At 49.0% G+C, this 25,739-nt stretch overlaps 1 protein-coding gene across 2 annotated transcripts in view; it reads right to left on the bottom strand.

Annotated features, from left to right (window-relative positions):
- VPS50 (VPS50 subunit of EARP/GARPII complex) overlaps positions 1–25,739 on the bottom strand; it is an 880,308-nt gene that overhangs the window by 658,562 nt on the left and 196,007 nt on the right. For both annotated transcript variants that reach the window (XM_069211661.1, XM_069211662.1), the window contains exon 10: positions 18,593–18,635. In XM_069211661.1, coding sequence (XP_069067762.1) covers positions 18,593–18,635 — 43 coding nt within the window. The remainder of the gene's footprint in view (positions 1–18,592; positions 18,636–25,739) is intronic.

The raw sequence follows: 25,739 nt of genomic DNA, 5'->3' as shown, positions 1-25,739 counted from the left end.
TCTGCACCGATGGAGCAAGAAGACGGCGTAGGCCCAGCTGGGGAAGGCCTCCCAATGTGGAAAGGGTGCCCGTCGCACCATGACCCCCCTGATCTCCCGGATCCTGGCAGTGGCGTATCTGGAGTTGGATGGGCGCTTGATGGCATCACAGCAGCCACAAGGAGGTGAGTACACACTCATTCAGCTGACTCTGCGCGCATAACGAGGTGTCTGGGTGGGGGAGGTGGGCAGTGGGTTAGCCTAGGCCAGGGCAAACTTGGTAGGCAAGGTCCCTTGTGAGGCAGGCTATGTGGCACCCCAACCCCACTAGTGGTAAGAGCCATCTACACCTAGTCAGGCTCCTGTGACTTCCAGGTGTGCAGCAATTGGGCTTAGGCCTCGTACCCCATGGTCAGGTGAAATTTCTAGGAACTGTTACTGCATGGCGTAGTGCAGAGGGTGTTGCGTCCGCCAACGGTAGTGGTGTTACATGCACTGAACATGTTTTTCTTCTGTCTTCCCGCCCCCCTTTTTGTGGTCTCCCTGTTCTTGTGTGCATAGCATCATCAGGCGGAGGAGCATTGGCACCGGAGCAGGAGGGAGCTGCAACCCACTTGGCCCTGGAGGGTGAAGCAACGGAGTCTGAAGTCACCAGTGGGACGGAGGGCGCGGGGAGCTCTACAGCGGGGACAGGAGCATACACCAGTGACAGCGACTCCTCCTCTCATGTGAGCTCCCTTGCGGTGGCGGGCACCTCTGTGCCCACCGCATCAACAGGTACAGCCGCCACCCCCATACCAGCACCGCCCTCCCAGCAGCCCCACAGCGTGTGTCCTGTGCCCGCTCACCCAGGAGGGTGGGCATCTCCTTCGCCCCAGGCACCTCAGGCCTTGCCTCAGTCAGCCCTGCTGCCCTCAGTGAGGAGGCTATTGACCTCCTGAGATCCCTCACTGTTGGGCATTCTACCATTTGGAATGCCATCCAGTGTGTTGAGAGGAATTTGCAACAAACAAATGCATACCTGGAGGGCATTCATTCTGGGCAGGCGGCCCAACAGAGAGCATTTCAGGCTCTGGCCTCAGCACTGCTGGCAGCCATTGTCCCTGTGTCCAGCCTTCCCCCTCCACCTTCCTCCACCCATACCCAATCCCCTGTACCTCAGCCTATCCCAAGCACACCATCAGACCAGCATGCATACACATCAATACACAAAAGTGGCTCAGGCAAATATAAGCACCACACATCCCACAGGCACTCACACAAGCACCATCCCCATGCAGACACACCAACATCCACTGCCTCCACTGTGTCCCCCTCCTCCACGTCCTCCTCCTCCCCGTCTCGTCTCCACTCACACCACCATGCACTACATCCTCAGCCACTACCACTACCTCCATCACCAGCACGCCCATCACCACACACCGCTCATTTGCAATCACCACCCCCACTACCATTCACACATCCTGTGTGTCCTCTCCCAGTGTTTCTGTGAGCCCTCCACCCAAAGTACACAAACGCAGGCACACACCCACGCAACAGCCATCCACCTCACAACAGCCTCCGGCCCATGCACCATCACCCAAATTCAGCAGACGTACACCTCCTACAACCACTACCTCTTCCTCCACTCCCAAACCCCCTCCATCTTCCTGTCCCAGTGTGTTTAAAAAACTCTTCCTGGCTAACATTGACCTCTTCCCTACAACCCCCCGTCCTTCCCTAGGGCCAGGCTTTCCAGGTCCCAGCCCAGCACCTCAGCCACCAAATCCCCAGGCACAGTGGTGCCAAACTGCGGGGTCATCGAGTACGCCACCCATCAGGGCTGCCAGTGTGCCACGTAGCGAGGGCAAGGACATTCCGCCACCTGCCAAGGTGAAAAAGGTGCCCACATCCCGGAGGGAGAAGCCGAAACTACCAGCCACCAAGGGCTCAGCAAATACAAAAGGGGATAGTGGCGCCATCAAAGGTGGGGAAGGGCCAAAAGCAGAAGAGCGGGTTAGGAGAAGGCATGGTATCACCGACTGAGGGGCCAGTGTCACACCTTCTGTCCACGACTGCCCCAATCTGTATGGCGGCGAACACCGCTAGCTGCCCCGCCACCACAACCGCCACCTGCACCGCCACCGGCACGTCTACAGCCTCAGCGACAGTCCCCAGTCTCTTCCTCAGTGGGCAGCCGTCCGAGGCTGCAGGAGACGTCCTGCTGTGTCCCTCAGCAGGTACTGACCCATGCACCGCCGCCAGCACCGCCGCCACAGACACCGCCGAAAGCACCGCCACCGGCCCCGTGGCGTACTTGGACAGTGGCACCACCGGTGACATGGCTACCATCCCCAGTGGTCAGTCGTCCGAGGCTGGAGGAGAGTTCCTGGACCCTGGGCAGCTTCCATGAGGCATGACTTCTATCACTGTTTGCACCTGCAGGTGGAAGGCGAAGCCGCAGCAGTGTGGGGTATGTCGCTGCCTTCATGGCGTATCATGCTACCTGTACCTCGCCAATCTCATGGCACGCACACCCAGGTGAGGGAATTGTACCGGCCACACTGCACGTGGAGCACTCTGGGCACCATGCCCCCTCCAGAACCAGTGGAGAATGACATCCACTACCTCAGTCTTTGGCAGGATGAAGCACTCTGGGCACCATGCCCACTCCAGAACCAGCTGAGAATGACATCCACTTGAGAGACTGTGGCTTTGCAATCCCCAGGATACAGCAGTGGGCAAACCACCCACTGGACAGACTTGAGAGACTGTGGCGTTGCACTCTCTAGGATAATGCAGTGGGCAAACCACCTACTGGAGAGACTTGAGAGACTGTGGCTTTGCACTCCCCAGGATACAGCAATGGACATGGAGCCTTCTCATGCAGCAGTGGTGTCGTACGTTCATCTGGCTGAGGTGCTCCCCCTCCCCTTCCCCCTGAGGTGCTGGTATATTTTCAATCTGATGCCCCAGCAGTGTTCTCTCCGTTTCCAGTCAGGTATCTAGTATGGGCTTCGCACATGCATTTTGGGCCCAGTGGTCCACATACAATGATTGGTACACTATCCGGACTTGTGTAGTTGGTGTACATATTTATATATACTGAATTTTGACTATCAGATTTTTCATGATTACAATCGTTACAATCATTTCCTTTTGTCCTTGCGTACTTCCAGGGGGTTGGGGAGTGTATATGTAATGTTGCTGATGTATTTGTGTGTATGTTATTGTGGGTGAGGGTGGGGGTATTGCGTGTTGCCTGTGTGCGTGTGTGTCACTCTCTTCCCCCCCTGTGTTATAGGTGCAGTACTCACTGTGATCGTCGCCACCGCCGTTCGTACCCCTGGTAGATGAGAAGATACACCAACATGGGCAGGACCTGTAACTCGGGCTCCATGGCGTCCTGGTTCCTCGTTGGGTGTCAAGAGGTGAGTGTTTTCCCTTCTGTGTACTGTTTCCACTGTGCTTTTGATCGCGTTGGTGCCACCCCGGAAAAGGTGGCGGATAGGCGTCTTGAAATACAGAGGGCGGTACTTTGTCCTCCGCCTGTCTGTTGGCGGTTACCGCCGAGGTGTTTGTTTCTACCGCCGTGGCGGTCGAACTGTTAAAGTGGCTGTCTATGTTGGCGGTTTCCGCCATGGTCGTGATCCCATTTTTTTTCCGCCGACCTGTTGGCGGTATTACCACCGCTTTAACACCGACCGCCAGGGTTGTAATGAGGGCCTTAATTTTTTGACGGTCTTTTAAGAAAACGTTGCTCCCATATATCAGTACGATGACGCTTCAAACCCCGTGATCATGCTCAGCGTAGAAATGTTTTAATCTTTTTCACATTTTGCAAGATGGGATTTCAAGATGAAGTGTCAGTGCTCTAAAGTCGAAGCTGGGCACCTAAGAAGCCCATTTTCTGGGCAAGAAAGTTTGGGTGACAAAACAGAGTGCTTTGTGGATAAAACAGTCTATCTTACAAATATTTCTTGCTTCCATGGGTAGCCAGCTCAACATGATCAGAATGGGAGATATAAGATGAACCTTTCTTTCCTTTCCTTGGTAGTCTATCTGCTCTCAGTTTGCCAGCTTGGAGTGGGGTTTAATGTAGTCTGCAAATTCCTAAGGGTAGCGAGTTTAAAGCACAAGGAATGTAATCACTTGTTGAAAATCATCTTCTGCAGTGAAATCATGAATATGTAGTGGAAGACTGACCTGATGCAGTGACCCTTTATCAATCAATTACATATGCGTTTGTGGGTTCTTCTTCTTGAATATGAATAAGAAGCTTACATGTTCTAAGAATTACACAACGGTGGGGTGGGAGTGCAGTACAGAGCACGTGTTAGGCCAACCTTGAAGTCAGGCCCTGACTAGAGTGAGGGTCCTTGCTTGGGCAGGGGGTTGCGGAGCGAAGTCACAGCGGCTACGTCGATTCCAGTAGGTGATGCGTGGAATTTTCTTCCGCAAGCCAGGTGCTGCGTCGATACCTCTCAGGAAGTCAGGCGTCGTCGTTCTGAGTTGGCTTGGGTTCATCCAGTAGGGCTGTGTGTTAAAGTTCTGGTTGCGTCGCAGGCTCGATCTTCTGTTGCGAAGTCAGGCTGTGTCATTCCGGACTGAGCGTGCGGTGAAATTTTCACTGCGAGCAGGCAGTGCGTCAAATTTTCACCGCATGGGGATTTCAGCTGCAGGAGAGAAGTCTTTTTGGTCCTGAGACTTCAGGGAACGGGGGCAAGCTCTATCCAAGCCCTTGGAGAGCACTTCTGCAACAGAGCAAGAGAGCAGCAAGACAGCAGGGCAACAGCAAGCCAGCAGTCCTCTTCAGAAAGCAGTCAGGTGAGTCCTTTAGGCAGCCAGGCAGTTCTTCTTGTCAGGGTAGGGGTTCTGGTTCAGGTATCTTCTCCAGGAAGTGTCTGAGGTGCTAGGGCAGAGGCCTTTTTTTATACCCAAATGTGCCTTTGAAATGGGGGAGACTTCAAAGAGTGGCTTAGAAGTGCACCAGGACCCCTTTCATTTCAATCCTGTCTGCCAGGGTCCGAGTAGGGGGTATAACAGTCCTTTGTGTGACAGCAGGCCCTCCACCCTCCCAGCCCAGGAAGACCCATACAAAATGCAGATGTATGCAAGTGAGGCTGAGTATCCTGTGTTTGGGGTGTGTCTGAGTGAATGCACAAGGAGCTGTCAACTAAACCCAGCCAGACGTGGATTGCAAGGCACAGAAAGATTTAAGTGCAGAGAAGTGCTCATTTTCCAAAAGTGGCATTTCTAAAATAGTAATATTAAATCCAACTTCACCAGTCAGCAGGATTTTCCTACTCCTTTCAGATCAGCAGCTACCACTCAAACAATGTATGAGGGCAGTCCCAATGTTAGCCTATGAAGGAAGCAGGCCTCACAGTAGAGTAAAAACGAATTTAGGAGTTTTACACTACCAGGACATGAAAACTATACAGGTACATGTCCTGCCTTTTACCTACACAGCACCCTGCTCTAGGGGTTACCTAGGGCACATCTTAGGGGTGACTTATATGTAGAAAAGGGGGAGTTTTAGGCTTGGCAAGTACTTTTAAATGCCAAGTCGAATTGGCAGGGAACTGCACACACAGGCCTTGCAATGGCAGGCCTGAGACAAGGTTAAGGGGCTACTGAAGTGGGTGGCACAATCAGTGCTGCAGGACCACTGGTAGCTTTTAATCTACAGGCCCTGGGCACATATAGTGCACTCTACTAGGGACTTTTAAGTAAATTAAATAGCCCATTTGGGTGTGATCCAATTTTATCATGTTTAAAGGGAGATAGTAAATGCACTTTAGCACTGGTTAGCAGTGGTAAAGTGCGCAGAGTCTGAAAACCAGCAAAAACAGTATCTCCAAAGTGGAGGGACGCAGCTGAACAACTTTCACTTCCTGGGCTTCGTGGAATGCACAGAGGGCCCGAGTGTGGAACTTTTCCTCAAGCAGTGGTTGGTGTCCACTTCGCACGTGGCAAGGTAACAACATTCTTCTTGATCGAGCAGGCACACCACCTGCCTGGCTGTCCTCTGCCACCAGGGGTTCCGTCACACCCAGTGACACCACGCCTCATGAGCTTCAGGGACCAGGGTTTGATCTCTCAGCTTTTTAGGTCAAAAGACTCTTGGCAATTTGAGAGCACTTCCATCAATGTCTACCAGGATTGTACTATGGAGGTTCAGTGATGCCACACGTCACATACACATCAGTCAAGCAAAAGCTACAGAGCCTTCGACTGCAGTATGCACTTCACTGCCCAGCAAAACTCAAGGTTATTGAGGGGGAGGAGACCCACTTCTTTCCGACTCCTGAGGACGCTTGGACATGATGCATTCAAGGAGGCTGCGGAGCAGTCCTAGTACAGACCAGGCAGCCAGAGAACAGGGTTAGGCAGTGGCAGAGATGCTGCATCAGAACGGTAACCTGTTTGAGGTGCTGCAGCTGGACCGAGCCTCCACAACTGGAACGGATATGAACAACATGACACACTGATACCATATTAAAACATGCTGACTTGGAACACGAGAGGCATTGCCACTCCCACCAAGAGGCACTGTATTAATTCCTAACACACATATACCGTTCATTCAGGATACACACGAGTGCAATGTAATTGCACAAACCTCACATGAAATGGAGGGCCAAATTTATGGGACAACAACACTGGCATACGCAAGGGGGTATTGATTTTGATTGTCCCCAGGGTCCCATTCGAGGTGGTGGTACAGAGGGTCGACCCAAAGGGACTGAATGTTGTGGCAGAGAGCAACTTGGACGGAATGCCTCTAGTGTTGCTAGCTATTTATGCCCTGAATGCTGGCCATTCCATGTTCATAGATGACGTTACTCTGGCTCTCCTTTGTGACTTGCATGCTCCTACTATTTAGGGAGGCAACTTCAAATGTACTCCAACTGTGTACCAGATCAGCACAGAGGACAAACCCCCTTAGCACCTCGAGACACTTACGGGTGTGTAGATACACTTTACAAACTCTGATTGATTGAGATATTTCTAGAGATCGGTTTTCCCCACCCCTGGCGTGAGCTGGCTGTCACAAAATGACCTAGCATTTTTGAGTTTTGCTGGCTAATGGCAGGTTACATGACATGTGGTGCCTTCAGCACCCAGAAGCTGGCGAGTTCTCATTTTACTCCCCAGTGCACGACCTGTATACCAGGTTGGAACTCATCCTCTGTTGCATAGCACTCAGCCCCATGAACCTTCCTACCGAGTACTTGGCACGAACACTTTCTGATCATTGACCACTACTGGATGTTGCAGTGGGGGAAGGGCCCTGCCTCTGTATTTCCACTTGGAGGCTTCAGACAGAGGTGCTTAAGGATGTCCCCTTCCACAAAGCCTTCACAACACATATCACTCAATACTTTTCCTCCAACGCGGGCTCCGCTTCCCTTACGGCAGTGGATTGGGATGCACACTCGAAATGGTTATGAGGGGCAATGGATTGCTAAGGTCTGGGGGGTTTGAGAGACCCTGAGCAGAGAGCTCTTGACAAAGGAGAGGGAGATGAGACGGTTTGAATTAACAGTGCTGGTGTGAGCCACAGAGGCCAGCCAGCTGTGATAGTTGTGGGCAGAGCATCAGGATCTTGATGCACAACTAGGAAAACTAGATTATAAGCAGTTCCTTGCCTGTTTATATGGCGAGCGAGGGGGGGCAAAGTAGGACAGCTGTAAGTGTCCCTGGTCAGGTAGGATTGGTCATGTTCTCCTACTGGTTAACTACAGTTGGATGGAGGGGAGCATCGATAATACTCAGGAAGCCAATGACAATGTCTTGGTCACCTATTATAGGACCCTGTACGAGGAGGTTGTGCCATTCTGCAGACAGCCTGTTGGATGTTTCCCGGAGCTTCCTCTTCCAGGACTAGATCAGCTGCAGTGGGAACAGATGGATGGTCCCCTTCAGGTCGAGGAGATGTGTTTGGCTATAGCACAAATTGCTTGTACCAAGGCCTCGGGTACAAACGGGTTTTCCATACAATATAATGGAGCCTTTAAAACCTTGTTGGCTCCCAGGCTGCTTGAGGTGTATATTGGGGGTGGGAGAGGCGTCGGCTCCTAAATTCTCTCTGAGAGGCATTAATAGTGGTTCTCCCTGATCTGGGCTAAGACCCGCTGGATGTTTGGTCCAAATGGCGGTAGTCTATCCTGAACCTTGACTTCAAGAATCTAGGGAAGATTCTGGTGAAGAGGTTGCAGCCTATTGTTGACAATATTGTGCATATGGATCAAAACAGGTTTACTCCTGGCCATAACATCTTCCTCAATATCTGCTGCATTCCCGGGCTGCTGAGGGGCGCCCGGAGGCTGGCAGTGGTGTTCCAGTGGCAGTCTAGCTCATACTGAGAAGGCTCTTAATACCCTGGGGTGGGAGGGTTTATTTGCAATCTTAGAGGCAATGCCTTATGGCCAAGGGTATCCTTGCTGGCTTTTGCTTTATATAGGCAGCTGATGGCGAGTGTTAAAAAGGGGCAGCTGATCCCCAAAGGCTTTGACATTCTGTAAGTCACCCGGCAAGAATGCCCCTTGTCACAGGTGATCTTTGCCATAGCTATGAAACCACCGCCCTGTAAGTTGCACCTGTGCACATGCCAGTGGGAGATTGAGGCACATGGCGTTCACCAAATGGTCTCCGTATATGCCAATGATGCCTTGGTTTACCTACGTGGTATTGGGGCTTCACTCCCGGATCTGATGGTTTTGCTGGATGAGTTTGGGGCAATAAAAGGCCTCAGGGTGAACTGGTCTTGCCTGTTCCCCCTCTGCCCAATTCAGGAACAGGACTGTGCGATTGCCCCTTTCCAGGCTGCTACTTCAGTTTAACACATTTAAGTACCTGGGTATAGGGTTTTCCATTCTGATGCTGATGTTCCTTAGGGCAAAGTGTGTGGGGAGCTGAGCTCCATCTGGGGCTCCTTATCGTTTTGGTCGTCGTTGCCGCATTCCCCTGTTGGCCGGTTAACAATCTCCAAAATGCTCATTCACTCTCGCCTGTTGTACTTTTTTGTGGCAGTGCCCCTCACGCTTCCCATCCACTTAGGCGCAGATTTAAACAAGCTACTGGTGAAGCTAATATGGGGCAGAGACAGGCACTGGGTGGCACTCGCTCAGCATTACAGGCCTAGGCAGGAAGGGGATCTCGGGGCACCCAAGTATGAGCTTTATCATGCGGCAACCCAGCAGTACGTGGCTGGTGTGGTGACTAGGGTGACCCCTTGCTCGAAGCAGGTAGCGGTTGGGCGGCTGCCCTCCCTGGTGCGCCATTTCCCATACATCAGATGCAGATAGCATGTCATTGCTTGTCGAGGTACATATGCAGTAATGAGGCCAAACCCCTGTACTCTCCATTATTCTCCCTCGAGCACACAGCAGTGCTTCGGTGGGAGGGGGTGGGGGTGGGGGTGGTTCTCCGCAATCACCAGATACAGAACTGGCACAAGAGGGCACAGAATGTACAGTGGACCTTTTAGAGGAGGGGATATTCTTATTATTCTAGTAGCTGAAGGACATCCAATGCACCCCGGAGGAAGAGTTCTTGAAGTACAATGCCATATATCTGTTGGTTGCTGTCAGGGGCGTAGGAGACACAAAATTTCTGGGGGGGACAGGGACAACCCTGAGGTAGGCCCTCTGCACAAAGTTTGCACCCAGAAGGGTTGCCGTGGGGGGGGGGGGGGGGGGGGGGGGGCGCGTTGGGAGGAGGCGGTTGCCTCCAGTCGAGTCCTGTGCGGCCATCAACTCCCTGTCTGCTGGGCCCCTGGCTGCCTATTAGGCAGCGACAAGTTCTGTGCTGCTGTTTGCCTGTGTGAACTCCTAAGAGGCATGTACTGCCTGCTGGGCGCAGTGCTTCCTGTCGATTCCTGTGCTGCCTGCAATGCACTGTGCTGCCTGTTAGGAGCTTTCTTTCTAGTCAGGCTGTGTCAGTCTCTGGCCCCCCGCCTGCCTGTGAAGGTCAGTAAGGCCTATGATTGCTGCTAGGTCCTTGTCTGATTGTCAAGTGGCAGTCCCTGTGCTGCCGCCTTCCTGTGAACTGCTGTGCTGTCTAACAGGGCCGGCCTTAATGCTGGTGGCGCCCTGTGCGACATTGTTTGATGGCGCCCCCCCAGTGACCACCTCCGCCACGGATTCCCTCACTACAATCCATCACAACTCTCTCTCAGATGCATTTCATTCGTTTTATAGCACCACTCATTCCGGGAAATATCCCTTACAAGGCAATCAATGCAATGCAATGCATTGACCACGCTGCCATTACCACAGATATGGGGCTAGCATGGTGGGGTAGGTTTTAGGGAACAGGGTGGGGGTCATGTAGTACTTAGGACAGAGCGGAGTAGGTTTTAGGGTTCAGGGGGCAGAGGCTTCAAGGTAGTTTTTAGGGCAGTTCAGGGTAGGTTTTAGGGTTCAGACTGGGGGCTGGGTAGTTTTAAGGACAGGGCAGGGTTACTTTTAGGGCTCATGGCAGGGGGATTAGGGCTCAGGGCAGGGGCAGTTATAAGTGCTTGGAGGGGTGGAGTATGGTATCAGGTGAAAGGGGGCAGGGCTAGGAGAATTTACCACGCATGTTCCTTTACCAAACATTCTTTTACAGCAATTTGTTGTAAAGGCATGAGTAGTAAAGACGCGGTCGTTGTTGAGACCGCAATGTTAAGGCATGCATGATATACGCATGTGTTCCATCATTCAGCCCTCATACCAGTCTAGGGTGTCAAAGCACTTTACATCACACAGACAGTACGCAGAGACAATCATCATATATGTGTGAATCATTGTATATGAAATGTTACATAAGACAGAGGAGTACAAGGTGTAGGTGTCACAGGTCATCCATACTGGTAGCAGGTATAGTTTCAGAGTGCTTTATCTGGAGAAGCGCAAACTCTGAATTAAAAACATAACACCATGGTTGGGGGCTCTCTTTAATATTAAGAATTGATTTGCGCTCAAATTAACTTGTTTTGCAACATTAAGTTAATCAAAAAGTGGGGGGAAATCATGACGCTCTAATCTATACCTTGATGTTTGCATGCAGCTCTTTGATGAGTTCATTGCTCACTGTTCTATATTCAGTTATCATTTATAAATTGCAGGTGACAAAAAAGGAGCGGGCTCTCTGATGTAGGAAGCTGGCCTGGTGTGTGGTGAGTACCTATGGTATTATTACCTTATACCAGGTCCAGGTATCCCCTTATTAGTGAAGTGTAGACAGTGTCTGTAGCTGTGAATGAGCAGCCAAGACTTATTTACGACACATGCAAAGATCATGCAATACCACTGTAGTCCCACAACACTTACACATATGAAAGAAATGTGTGTTACGAAATTAAAGGTTCCTTATTACAGTACCACAAACACTAAAAAACTAGATAGGCAATACTCCAATAGGATGTAAATAGCACACTGTTATATGTACAGTAGCAATCAGAAATTGGCATAAAAAGCAATAGAAAACAGTGAAAAGCAATAGGCAACACTGAAGGCCTAGAGGGGACCAGACCATATACTTAAAAAGTGGAATGCGAAAGTCGGGTCCCCATGCAAGGAAGTGTAATCAGTAGAGGAGAGCTGCGGGAACTGGGAAACCCCAAATGTAAGTACCAGAATGCCCCCCAGCGACCATGAGAAAAGAGGTAAGTTACTGGTTTTTCCCCAACCCACCAAAAGGACTTCAGAGAAGGATATTGCAAAACGCAGGCAAGACTGCAAAAAACTAGAGGTGGATCCTGGAAGAGGAAGACCTGGGAAATAAGGGGACAAAATCCAGTTTACGTAGGAGTGTCAGGTTGTGACAGGAGCCACTACCCGCCCATCTGTGGATGCAGGAGTTGGTGGACGGGGGGAGAAGACGGTCAGCAATGCAGCACTGGAGCAGATGAAGAGTTCCTAGCTGATGCAGTCGATGTCCCACGCCGAATGAAGAATTGCAGTCAGTCTGTGGTGTGGAAAACCCACCAGCAAGCCTTGGCAAAGACAAATGCCGCAGTATGTCAAAAGTGGAGCTGCCGGGGACCAGCAAGGTCCAGGGGGACTCAACCCATGGAGGGGAGTCCCAGGTGACCATCAGCAAGGCAGAGAGTCTGGAGAAGGAGAGGCAACCCCCGCAGAAGACCTACAGGCAAGGGGCCCAGGAGCTGCAGAGAGGCCCACGCAGCACACCTGGAGAGAGGTCCTACGTCGCAGGCGAAGCGCGTTGAGGGCTGTGCTTCACAGAGAAGAGTGCTGGGGGCTGGGGCCACATGGAGCCTGAAGATCCCTTGGAGGAGAAAACAACAGGCCTTGGTAACTGCAAGAGACGCAGTGCATGGGGGTACTGTCCTGCATGGTAAGGCAAGGACCTACCGACTCCAAAGTTGGACAGCTGGTAGAGATGACCAAGGAGACCACTCCAGACTACCACCCCTGATTCAGGATCCACGCAGCTCAAGAGGAGAGGAGATCCACGCAGCCTGTCGTTGTTGCAGTTGGTGCCTGCGGATGCAGCTAAGTGACTCCTTCACTCCAAGGAATTTTCCTTCTTTCTTCTCATGCAGAATGAAGACTTGCTGCCATTAGAGGAAGCACAGCCGGGCAAATGTTGCAGTTGCTGGAAGGAGCCAGAGAAACAATGTTGCAGGGCGAAGTCGTTACTGGAGCTGCAGATTGTAGGTTCCTGTGAAGTCCAGTTGCGGTTCCAGTGGCCAGAAGTCAAACTAAACGTTGCAGAGGAGTCCTGCTGGAATCTTGCACATTGAATCTGAGGACCCACCGAAGAGGGAAACCCTAAATAGCCCAGAAAGGGGGATTGGTCAACTAGCAGGGTGACCACCTAGGAGGGGGCTGTGACGTCACCTGCCTGACCTGGCCACTCAGATGCTCACAGAGGCCTCTGCCCACCTTGGGTTCTAGATGGCAGAATCAAGTGGCCACCTGGAGGAGCTCCAGGCACCACCCATGGGGTGGTGATGGACAGGGGAGTGGTTACGCCCATTTCCATTGTCCAGTTTGGCACCAGAGTAGAGGCTGAGGTCCCTGAACTGGTACAGACTGGTTTATGCAAGGAGGGCACCAAATATGCAATCCAGAGCATACCGGTAGCTTGGCGAGGCTACCCCTCCCAAGCCTTGTAACACCTATTTCCAAAGGGAGAGGGTGTTGCCTCCCTCTTCCAAAGGAAATCCTTTGTTCTGCCTTCCTGGGCATGAGCTGCTCAAGCAGCAGAAGGAGGGAAGAAATCTGTCTGAGGGGTGGCAGAAGCATGGGCTGCCCGGAAAAGCCTAGAAAGCTGATAGGAGCAATGCTGGTGATCCTCTAAGGAGCCCCCAAAGTGCATGGAATCATACAATCAATACTAACAATAGGATTGGCGTATGATTCTGACATGTTTGTTACCAAACATGCCCAGGTTTCGGAGTTGCCATTATGGAGCTGGTGGTGACCTATGTCCAGTACACACGAAAAATGGCTTCCCCGCGCTCACGAGGTACAGGAAAATGGAGCTGAGTTAGTGGGGGCACCTCTGCTCCTGCAGAGGTGCCCTCACACACAGGTACTTGCACCCTGCCCTCTGGGGCTAGGAGGGCCTGCCATAGGAGTGACTTACAGTGACTTGGTGCAGTGCCTGAAGTGAAAGGGTGCAAGCACCTTTTCACGCAGGCTACAATGACAGGCCTGCAGACACAGTTTATATGGGCTCCTATGGGTGGCATAATGCATAGCCCATGGGGCACCCCTGATCTCCCAATGCCCTGGGTACCTGGGTACCATATACTAGGGAATTATAAGGGGCACCAGTACGCCAAATGTGGGGTGTGTGTGGTCCAAGCAACCAAATGTAATGGGAGAGAGCACTGGGGTCCTGGTTAGCAGGATCCCAGTGAACACAGTTAAAACATAATGACAACAGGCAAAAAGTGGGGTAACCATGCCAAAAAGAGGGTACTTTCCTGCATCGGACAAAAGCAGTAACTCACTGACCTATTCACATTATATACACTTTGTGATCTGCATGTAGACGTTCTTTGTAGCAGGCATAGTAACCCTGTACGTTATGATGAGTCAAAACTCCGACTAGACAAAACTTCAATCTCTCTCCAGGAACACCATTAATCACCGGAATTATCTTGAGATTTTTATTGTTGCCTGAAACTGTTGGTGGCAAGGAACACCAAGCAGGTGCTTTTAAAGTCACAATATACTTGCAAACACAGCACCCCCATCCTAAGTCAGCACCCAGTGCAGCAGCACCAGTTGCATCGCCCTAGAGCTGGCCCTGCTGCCTTACCTAGCCCTGTCCATCCCTCAGGCCATCTGGTTCTTCCTGGGACCCGTGCTGTGTGCTAGTCTCTCCGCTGTCTATCCAGCAGTGCCAGGCTCTGTTCCACCACAGCCTATTAAGTCCTGTAAAGCCTGTGACCTGCTACAGTGCCGGCTTTGCATCCACAGGCCATTGGCAGGAAATGAGATTTACAGACAGCCCTTGCCCTTCAGAGCGGGCTTTCACAAATACCAGGAAGGCTGAGGGAGAGACAGGGGATAGAAATGTTGGGGGGGGCAGGATGTCAACTTAGGGGACAATAATTAGCAATGGGGCAGGCAAGCTGGAGACAGAGGAGAGAAGAGAGTGAGAGAGAGGTGGCAGAAAGGGGGGCCCTAACATTCATTGGCGCACAGGGTGCCACTAGCGCGCTAAAGCCCGCCCTGCTCATATCTCTAGTAACTCAACAATACTGTTTTTAGAAAGGGAGATACTCTGCAACACAGCACTGTATTTAAAAAGAAAGGGAGTTACTTGGCAATACTTTATTTAATTACCCAAACCTCCTTATCTTCAGAAGTTTTGCTGCTGTCTTCAGGGTTAGATTTTCAAGGGAAGGGTAGGGCTCAGGAGGGACTGGATGCAGACAGCAATCAACAAAGGTCCTCTCGTCTCCCTTTGTTCTCAGAAGTGCAGACTGCAGGCGGCTGTGGGGCAAGGTGAGAAAGAATCCCTTGTGTGCTGCAGCACAACAAAGGAGAGGAGGGCAAGTGTCCTGGAGGCAGGTCACAGGTCAAGTGCAGGGCCATTATAGGTAGCGCTTTCATGCGCTAATGGCCCTGCGAAATACAGAAGAGAAGGGAAAATTCTTCTGTCCCCTCGTCCCCCCCACCCTTGTCCCCCGTGTCCCCCCCACTCCAAAATCTGGGGGGGACATATCCCCCGCGTCCCCCACACTTCCTACGCCCATGGTTGCTGTGCATTGTGGGATAGGAAGTGCTGAGCCACCCACCGCTCTCCTGTTAAACACGGCTTTATCGCACAGGGGTACATGCAGACTCATATTGGCCCTCTATATTGCTTTGTTGACTTATTGTCCCTCAGGTGTGGAAGCACTCGGTGCGAGATTTATGAGCGCCTTTGGTGGACAAACAATGGGGTGCAGCAGATCCGAGGGATGTCCCGCAATCCACGCTTTCATTATTTACACCAGGCGTACTGGACACCGAGAAGCATGGCATACATATTCCCCGCTGCCTCGTCGGTATGCCCCAGGATTAGATTGCCAGATGCGGGCTTCCTCCATATGGTGTGGGTGTGCTCAGTGCTGGAGAGGACCTGGGCAGAGACTGTGGGGATCGCTTCCGTACTAGTCAGCAGCGTTGGTCTGGGTATGCCTGAGTTCTGCCTCTTGGGCATACGCCCTGGGGCCAAAGGAGAATAATATTTGCAAAGATTTGTGGACCTGGCATTCATGTTGTTCAAACATCGAATTACCATGTCCTGGGAGTCACAGGCGTCCGGTGTTGTGCTGACTCCGTACCTTAGTGAAATGGGCATGCACCGAGGCGGATGCCCACGCTGAGGCCCATGGACGGGGTGGTGATGGGACTGGGGTCTAATTTGGGACATATCAGAAACTTCGAAGCGAGGGACGACTTACACAACCTGTGATCAGTCCGGCATATGTCTTCTGATCAGAGTCCCCCTGGTGGCTGTGTGGGTGTCTGCAGAGGATGGAGAACTGGGTTCCGGTGCTGGCCCGTCTGGGCAGCGATGGGCCGGAAGTGCCAGAGGCAGATGTGCCCTGCCACTGTTTGAGTGGCATGGCTGGAGCTGCGGCTTGTCAGCCGGGATCCCTGTTGGAATAGCTACACACCCATGTCCTACTGAAGTGAGCACCAGCCTTTTGAGGGTGAGTGGCTTATAGGGGCCTGAGGGGAAGCGAGCAGGGATCCTCCTCTGCTAGATATCCTGAGACAGTGGATGTCCGTATGTGGAAGAGACACTCTGGAATTGTACCGTTGGACTTCATAATACTGTTGATTACGGCTGTTCGGTGATTAGAATATGGCATTCAACTTCAATTGTGTAACTCTACTGATTTGACCAGGGGCCCGCTTTGGGTCCTGGCCTATATGCTGTGATTTTATCACGTTTCCTGTTTTTGAAGCTACAAAAGAAACGGGAAAAAGTAGTCGGGCACGCCTGCCTTACTATCTGCCACAGAGGAGCAAGATGCCCTTATTGGAGTCAAAGAAAACTGTCTCTCCAAGCAAAAAAGTGCAACATTATAACCCCCCTCGAAACAACGATTAAAGGTAGGCTACCCCTCCAAAAAACTATTTGTGTCAAGTTCTATAGTCAAGAGTGATAGTTTTGAATCCCTAATAGCTTTTACCTATATTTATTCCTCTTTGGTCTGCTTTCCCAGCCTAACAAAATCACAGAGAACACATTTGCCTATTAGGTAAAAAGTATTTAAAATTGCTACAAATATTTTTTTTAAATAAACAAAAACTACTTTTCAGAGATTATTTTCTTACTTAGTAGAACACAAAAAGACTACTCTGTACCAACAGCGCCACAAAACTCATTCAATATGCAGGAATGACTGAGTATACCATTGCTTCAATGTCCTAGAAATGCACGATATACCCAAACCCGTCTCAGCCATCCATGACGCATTTAACAACACAGCAAAAATGTACTTGATTTGAATACAATGAATACGAAGCAGTTCTGTGATGAGCGAAGTCTAAGTTTTTATTACTCATAATCGTGTCCCAATTTTAGCAATTGTGTTCATTGTTAACTAAATTGTACTGACATCCCTTGAAAGAAACCTATGTACATTGAGCCTCTAATTAATCTACATGGTTTTTCTCAGGGCCACAAAAGGTCCAAGAGCGTGTGTGACTTTGTACTAAGGATCGTTCACAATTATAAGCCTCAGACAAAAGGAAAAATACTTTAATACGCAGAATTTGTACAGGTCCATTACTACAAACGAGGATGTCTGCAAGCCGGAACGCTGCAAGATAAGCTTCCTGGTCAGAAGAAAGGAGATGGGAGAAAGCAAAAAGCGACCCAAAAAAACCACAACAGAATAACGGTGGAAAGAGCCCACTGGGAATCTGCTGAGCAGTCGAGAGGCGTGTTCCAATCTACACGGTGAGAGAAAACAGGGGAACGAGCTAAGGTGCCTTTAAACACAGGCATTCAGACGTTTCGCCAACCATTTATATATCTGTGCAGCTTCAACATGAAAACGCTGTTTAAAACAGCTATTGAAGCAATAAGATCCAGCGACTAGGTTGCAAGCACATCCACAATACGGGGAAACACAGGCCATGAGAGCGGCAGAAGACTGATATGGCCTGGTGCCGCAGCAGGCGCAGGCATGAACAGACAAAATGAGCCTGGCCATCCTTGTCCGAGTTTCAGAGTCGGAGACAGGCGCCAGGGATTTTACTGCTAACTCTGGAGGGGCATGGCAGAAATACACGAGCACACTCGCAACATTTTCTTAGGTTTTAAAATGAAATAATTCTATAAAGGTTTAAGAGAACCCATAATAGCACAGATGCAGATCACGGAGTTCTTTTAAGAGAAGTGAAAATAACACAACAGCTTTTAAAAATCATTTCAGTGTTTTCTACATCAAGCACTTTTTTCTGTAATAAGTCCTTAAATAGGTAAACATCCCATGATCCAGAGCAAAATTATCAGACTGACTTCAAGCACAAGATCGAGAATTCGTAATAAAAGACGCTGAACCGTGTTGGAAATGAGCGGGATCGAGACTTACGATCTACAGGTCACACCAGGATTTCTGCAGCAGAAGCAGTGACCCACTCGGCTCTCTACCTGCTGTTCAAATCTGTGACCTGCCAAGTACACGCTGTTCTCTGCAACATTCACGATGACCCTCTCTTCTATATTATAGAGAGTCAAAGCTCCGGCTAGACTAGACTGCATACAGATCCCCTCAGTAAGTGCACAGGCCACCAGAGCTATGTTATCACGATTATACCGTGGAACTTGTGGCACACTCAAAGATCTCTGCAGCAGGTGCCTTAACCTCATATGTTATGTTAAACTGTGGCCTGTTTATGATAAATCAGATCAGATTTAATATGACGTTTGAGCTTGTTGGCATTTTTCTGCGGCAGTTTCTTAAACATATGTAAAACATTACTGTCAGATTCCAGCTCTTGTTACTCCGCACTCTTTCTTTCGCCACCTCTTCACCTCCAATTGTGGGATTCCGGAGAACATTTTTCCCATTTCCAGCACTGATATTAAAGAATAAAAATGCAAACACACGCCCATCGTGACCTTGTAGTTAGTGCCAGGGACCAGCAATTCTTACCTCTATTTGTTCCAAAGTATCTTGCAGCTTTGAGTTCAATTCACTGTAATAAAAATAAAAATAAAAAAAACAGTGAAGTAAACTCAGGCAGCCAATCAAAGGAGAGCGTAACAACAACAGATGTTTCAACCACAGCAAATGTGACTGGGCCAACCATTCGATGCCAAGATCTACCCCAAAAAATGACACCAAGTAATAAACACCATAATGGTCGTGTTTAGTACGTGAAATGAATTCACCTTGCGGTGCTTCAACTGAATTCATCTTGCGAGTAGCAAAAGATTAGAAAGCTGTACCTTGGCTGCTGTCCTAGGATTGTATGACTTTACAATGAATGCGTTTACTACGCATGCCTTTCCCGTGCTTTCGCTTCCCCATGCAAGGTAGGTATAGTTAAGGTAAATTGAACCCACAAAGACATATATAGCATAAAAAACAGAGATTCATAAAAAAACAAAAAACAAAGGGACGTTAGAGTTAGCTGAAAATGTCAGTTAAAACATACTGTCTGCAAGCCACAAAACCAATGAAATTCTACAATTATGAGAATTTTGAACAATGTCAAACATTGACCACTGCTAGGCCAGGTCCTCTGCGAACCGGAAGCAAGTCCCGAGACCAGTTTCGGGGTTTCACCCCTCATCAGCCAGGCTAGCTTGAGTCCGGTGGCTAAGCGAGCACAGACCAACATCTGGGTATACCCTTACAACTTAGGGCAACAAATTAAAAAAGAACAGATGATGGACGGGATGCTGAACAATGTCAAACATTCATGTCCAGTCACAAATCTGGGCCTAAATCCATTGTGTTTTTTTGCTCACCATGCCATTCCAGTTTGAATCCAGTCATAGACAAATCAGTCTTAACCCTGCTCTCCCCATGGGAACAGTCCAGCCCGAATTGCTAGGCCAGGTCCTGCTCAGAGCGGAAACTTGCTTGAATTGGCTCGCAAAGCAAGATTGGGAGCCACATGTGGGCATATCCTTCCCACTTAAGCCGACAAATGCCAAAGGAACAGATGATGGACGGAACGCTGAAAAATGTCAAACATTCATCTCCAGATCTGGGCCTAAAGCCACAGTTTTTTTGATTGGCAAGCCATTCGAGTTTGAATCCAGCCATGTGCAAATCAGTTTAGGCCCTGCTCCCCATGTGAACAGTCCAGCTGGGTCCAAACTGAGGTGGCGTGATGGTAAAAAAAACAAAAACAATGGATTTAGACCCAAATCTCTGGGGTGAATATTTGACATTGTTCAGCATTCCATCTATCATCTGTTCTTTTTGCATTTGACGCCTCGTCAGGGATAGTAAGCGCTATATACAAATACAATTTGTCACCCTAAGGGCTGGGGGTATGCCCAGATGTGGGTTCTGGGCTCACTGTGTCACTGGATTCAAGCTAGACTGGCTGATATGGGGTGATACCCTGGAACTGGTCCCAGGATGCTTGTTTCCGGTCCAGGGAGCACCTGTCCTGGCAGTTCAGATTGGACTGCTCCCATAGAGAGAAGGGTCAAGACTTATTTGCACATAGCTGAGTCCAAACTGGGGGGGCATGGAGGGCAAAAAAACAATGTATTTAGGCCCAAATTTCTGTCTGGGACTCAGCATTCCATCCATCATCTGTGCGTTACCCACTGCAGCCCACAGCCCTCGGCCATACGCTGTTTGTTGTTGGGAGCAGGGCCTGCCCTTGCACCAAAGTCCTCATAGGCAGCCAACCACCTCCTGCGCATGGCCTTTGACCGTGCATACCATGAGTTTGGGCACAGGGCCAGGCCTGGGCCAGGCCCTGGGTCAGGTTCCTCGCTGGCACCAAACCTCCCACTGCACATAAAGTGTGCGGAGTGGGATTGGGCACAGGGCCTGCGCCCAACCCTTACAGATCCACTAAGTGGAGTTAAAATATAAAAGGTGTTATTTTAAGTCAGGCAGACTCACTGACCGTCAAAAGGTAGCAACATCAAAAAAATAATAAAAACATGGACCTATTGGCCTTTTCAAGGTTGAGCATATCAGCATATGTAAAGCATATTTGATTAAAAATGAAAATCAACATGCCTCTGACTCTTTTTTCACATTTTGTGGCCCACAAAATGCAGTCATAAAAACATCCACAAGGGGGGACCTGCATTCCAGCTAAAGAGCACACAGATCCGGCTAGAAATGCTTCAGAAAAATATGGTAAGCTACACCCTGAAGTCATGGTTTGAATTTCTTAATGTTGCTGCGTGGCTGCTAAACTCCCTGCTGCCATCCAAAACATTAAAAAAACGTTTGGTGGAAGAAAGGTTGTGTAATATGGTGTATGGCAGGGAGAATGCCGCTAGCCGCTCTGAGTTGTTCCGATGAGATGCACCTGCCAAGTTATATAGTGTGGCTTTACCCCGCCCTCCCCCATACCTCCTAGCTTGGAGGGTAGCAGGAATTACAGCAGACAGACCCAGGCTAATCACAGGAACTCATTAACGTGCTGGGAAGAAAAAGAGAACTGGCTGATGCAGTCATCTTCCCTGCACCCGCTGCGTACCTGTTTTGCTGCAGACTCCTTGCAGTGATCCAGTAGCACCCAAGCCATGGTTGCGGCATAATAAGTATATCTGGGTTGCAGGTCCAAGGCGCTGAATGCTGATGGCTATGACATCACACAATGGCAATCCATTGGGCAGATGCGACGCTAGGAGGCGCATTAAAAATTTTGGTTGACAATACCATTTTGGGAATCTTTGCCCTCTTTGAAATAAGCATGGTAACCAAATTTAGTCTAAGGTGCAGCAAGAACTCAGTATAATGTGAACACCATTCATGCACCTGGTGTCGAATACCTAGTGGTTCAGTTTGTTTTTCAGCGCACAAGTTATTAGTTCATTAGGAGAAACCATTCTAGGAAAGCAGATTAATATGTTTTAGGAAGCCTTGGTTGCCTGACACCTCTGTGAAAGACTCTTTAATCTATACACATACTCCCTGTTAATACCTCAGAATCTAAGTAGAGCTAAGCTACGCTGATGTGGTTGTTCAAACTTGCTGAGCTTTAAGTGCAGCAAGTCTATTTCAAAAATGCACTTATTTCGATTTCCTACTTGCAATACACAGTTTGCATATTAAAATTGACTTTTTCCTGTTTTATAATTATCTCTGCTAATGCTAGTTTAGTACGTTGAGGTCAGTTGACAGGCACACGCGTAACCCGCTGAAGAAATAAAGGATTCCTCGCAACCCACCTTAGAGTTTAACTCTTTATAACATTGAAAAAATTAGAACTATTGTTTTTAATAGTTTCACATTACGAGCTAAGAACCAATTACATTTGTGCGAGCATTTGTGTAGTTATATGGCACACATTTTGACAGTGGTATGGCTTTGCAGTGCCATTCTGTTGAGTACCTTCTGAACCATATTTTAAGGAATACTTTGCAGCCTAGTGTTGGGTCTATACTTGAAGGTCAGTGCTAGGCAGCTTGAGGCTACTTGGAGATGATTATTTCATGTTGTGTAAGCTGGATGAGGGCTGCTGAAAGGCTGGCCTGGGGCTTAATGAGCTAACTAGGTTATTTAGCCTATGCAGTGCTCAGTCCGTTTATATATGTGCCAATTTTTGGAGCTAGTTTGTGTTACTGCATAATTTATATCTAGCACTTGGCTTATTTGAACTGTAATGGGTGGGTATCAAAATGCTGCTTAGAAGTGCACTGTTCTATAGCCAGTGTTTAATTTGAGTCGGTGGTTGTAGCTTGGGCCAGTGCACTCATATGTGGGGACTGACACTTATTTTTCCTAACAGACTTAAACCAAGAAGAGCAAGAGACTGAAAAACGGACAAGATGGAATGGAGGAGGAAGAGAAAGACTGAAAAAATTTGACAAATCTCGAAAGCAAGATCCTGCAAGAGTAAGATAAAGGAGCAGGGAGTTCCTGGTGGATTAAAATGGCATGAGGTAGAATCAACACTATGCAGCCTTGGTATCTGGCACACTGACAAAGTATCATTGGCCACGGGCTTCTGAGGAAAATAAATTGGGCCCCAGCACTTGCTCTTTGCTGTTCATTGTATGTAAGTAGTCCTTTTTGAGCAGTTTGTTTCTATTATTTAATGGTAGCTTGAATGATGACATCAACTATATGGCATGTCCGTGCATTGTTTGCTCAGACAGTGTTCTGTCTAATTTGTTCCACTTATTTTCTGTGAATAGAAGATTAGGGGGGTTATTACAACTTTGGAGGAGGTGTTAATCCGTCCCAAAAGTGACGGTAAAGTGACGGATATACCACCAGCCGTATTACAAGTCCATTATATCCTATGGAACTCGTAATACGGCTGGTGGTATATCCGTCACTTTTGGGACGGATTAACACCTCCTCCAAAGTTGTAATAACCCCCTAAATGTCTTATTTAGGGTTGAACAATCTAGTATTTCTGATCTCTGGCAACTTGCATCCTTGTTCATGTACCCTTCTTTCTAGAAGTTCACATCAGGGTTGAACAAAGATAAATGGGGTTACACATAGTTTTGTGAACAATTATTTCCATGTACAAAACTACGTATCATATACATTTTTTGAAAACTATTTTAAAGTGCAGGTTTAGTTTACAACAATGTAGTTGCTTTGCCACAATTTGCTCAAATGCAGTTACCTGTACGGAAAATACTCTACTGATCTGATGGCTGTGTGTCGGGGGAAAAAGTAAAAACAGGTTCTTCATTTATAGAAGCACTGCTTCCTCTTAGGACTAGAACAATTTAACATGGTTTTGTTGCCTGATAACATCAATGATGAGCACAAACATATTCACTGTTGTGGTACACATATCTTAATCAGCAAAACATTAAAAACTACTTTATTAACACAAACACTCTACCTTTACTAGCCACACAACTACTGCAGAAAGAATAGCGAAAACAAAAAGGCAAGACCAATTGGCTTTGCCCAGCTTGTTTCCCCTTTCAGTTTGCCAGTGGACCAGGAGTTTGGCTGTCAATGGTAGTGGTGGTGGGGTTGGTCCCTCCCAGGCTGCAGCCACAAAAGCCCACTACGGGGGATCGGAGAGAAGGCTTGCTCCACCTGTACACTAGTATTACCCTCGGGTTGTGGTTCCAGTCAAGAGAAGGGCATAGCTGGGCCGCCAACATGTATATGTTATGTCTGGGAAGCCCAAGCCCCCCTCGGCCGTGGAGACAATTTTTCCACCCTCAGGAATTTACCCTCCAGTACAAAATTGAGCATTTTGTTAAGGGTCACAGCCTGGAGATGGCTTGGGAAAGGGTTTGGAGGACATATAGAAGCAGAGACATGAAATTCATTTTGAAGCTATTGAGCTGACCCAACAAAAATAACTCCAACTTGCAGCATTTGTAGAGTCCTTTGAAAAGGTCGTGAGGAAAGGGGGACTATTGCTGTCTTAGAGGCGCTCGTGCGGGCTGGAATCTGAACCCCCAGGTATGTTATGGCTGATGTGGCCCGTATAAAACACCCCCTTTGGATGGGATCCCGAAGGTTGCCCGGTGGGTCCCTACCCAGATTACCCTTGATTTGGAGTATGGCAAATAGTGCTGGGATGCTTGTTTCCAGATCTGTGACAAAGAATATCATCAGCGAAAAGGGCCAGCTTGAGCTTTTTGTCGTCCACCATCATGCTGTGGATTGCAGGATTTTCTGGATTTTAGCTACCAGGGGTTTCATGGTTAAGGTGAAGACAAGGGGGGGGACAATGATAGCGCTGCCTCGTGCCTCTAGTCAGTGGGATGTTTGGTATGAAGGCAATATTAATTTTGAGTTTTACAGGCAGTTTTTTAAAAGTTTGCCTGGATGAATGTTTTGATTTTGGGACCTAACTGAACTCTATCCAGCACTCTCAACAGATATGCCCAATGCACTCTGTTAAATGCCTTTTCCACGTCCAGGGAGAGAAGGGCCATCGGTTAGCGTTGTCGCTCTGCCACCTCCATGAGCACCATTGCCAGTCCTGTGTTGTCATTAGCCTGCCTTTTGAGAATGAAGCCCAAATGCTGAGGAGCAATAAGAGTGGCCCAAATAGGTTGGAGGCGGGCCCCGAATATCGATGCAAAAGGTTTTACATCGCTAATCAGTAACACAATTGACCAATATGAAGAGCATAGCTTCAAGGGCTTATCGGGTTTCAGAAAGAGGGGTAAGGTGGGACCCTAGCATTGTGTCCATAACTATCCCCGATGTTTAAAAAAAAAAAAAAAAAAATTGAAAACCTTTGTTCAATCAGTAGGAAGGCATAGGTTTCGTAAAAGGAGGCAGGAAACCTGTATGGGCCTGGGGCTTCACAGGATGAGTCTGTCCTGTCGCTGCCCAGACCTCATCCGGTGTGATGTTGTCCTTTAGCACGCACAACCCAGCCCCTTTGTTTGAGGGCGTACAGTCGTGAAGATATTATCCTTGAAGATGACCATACAGGATCTGGACCTGGAATAGACTAGTATAAAAGTGCTGAAAATGTCGAGGATCGCTGCCAACCCTTGGTGTAGCTGGTCATCCTCATCTCTGACTTCTCTGATGTGGTCACTCACATGTGCAGCTTGTAGGTGAAAAGTCAATCCATCTTGTTTCCTGTCAATAATAAGTTAGATTGACAGAGTAACTTTTTAACTGCCCCCTTCATTAGTATCTGTTCAAACTCTTTCCGAAGCCTAAGGAGGAACCATAGGGTTCTGTGTGAGTCTCTGACTCGTGATGTCCCTTCAATCAATCAATCAAACAAACTTCTTAAGCGCACTACTCACCCGGTAGGGTCTCAAGGCCTCAGGGCGGGAGGGGGCTGGGGGGAGAGGGAGGGGTTACTGCTTGAAAAGCCACGTTTGGAGGTGCTTTCTGAATGTTAGGAGGTCCTGGGTCTTGCGTAGGTTGGTGGGGAGGGAGTTCCAGGTTTTGGCAGTGAGGTGGGAGAAGGATCTGCCGCTGGAGGTGGTGCATTGGATGCAGGGGACTGTAGCGAGGGCGAGGTCCGCGGTGCAGAGCTGTCGAGTTGGTTTGTGGAAGTTGATTCGTTCGTTGAGGTAGGCCGGTCCGGTGTCGTGGACGGCTTTGTGAGCGTGGACAAGGATTTTGAAAATGATCCTTTTGTTGATGGGCAGCCAGTGTAGGGATCTGAGATGGGCGGAGATGTTTTCGTGGCGAG

This window comes from Pleurodeles waltl, chromosome 10 (genome assembly GCF_031143425.1).
Source record: "Pleurodeles waltl isolate 20211129_DDA chromosome 10, aPleWal1.hap1.20221129, whole genome shotgun sequence".
Taxonomy (NCBI): Eukaryota; Metazoa; Chordata; class Amphibia; order Caudata; family Salamandridae; genus Pleurodeles; species Pleurodeles waltl.
Note: the sequence above shows the minus strand (reverse complement) of the source record. Positions and strands in the feature narration are given on the sequence as shown.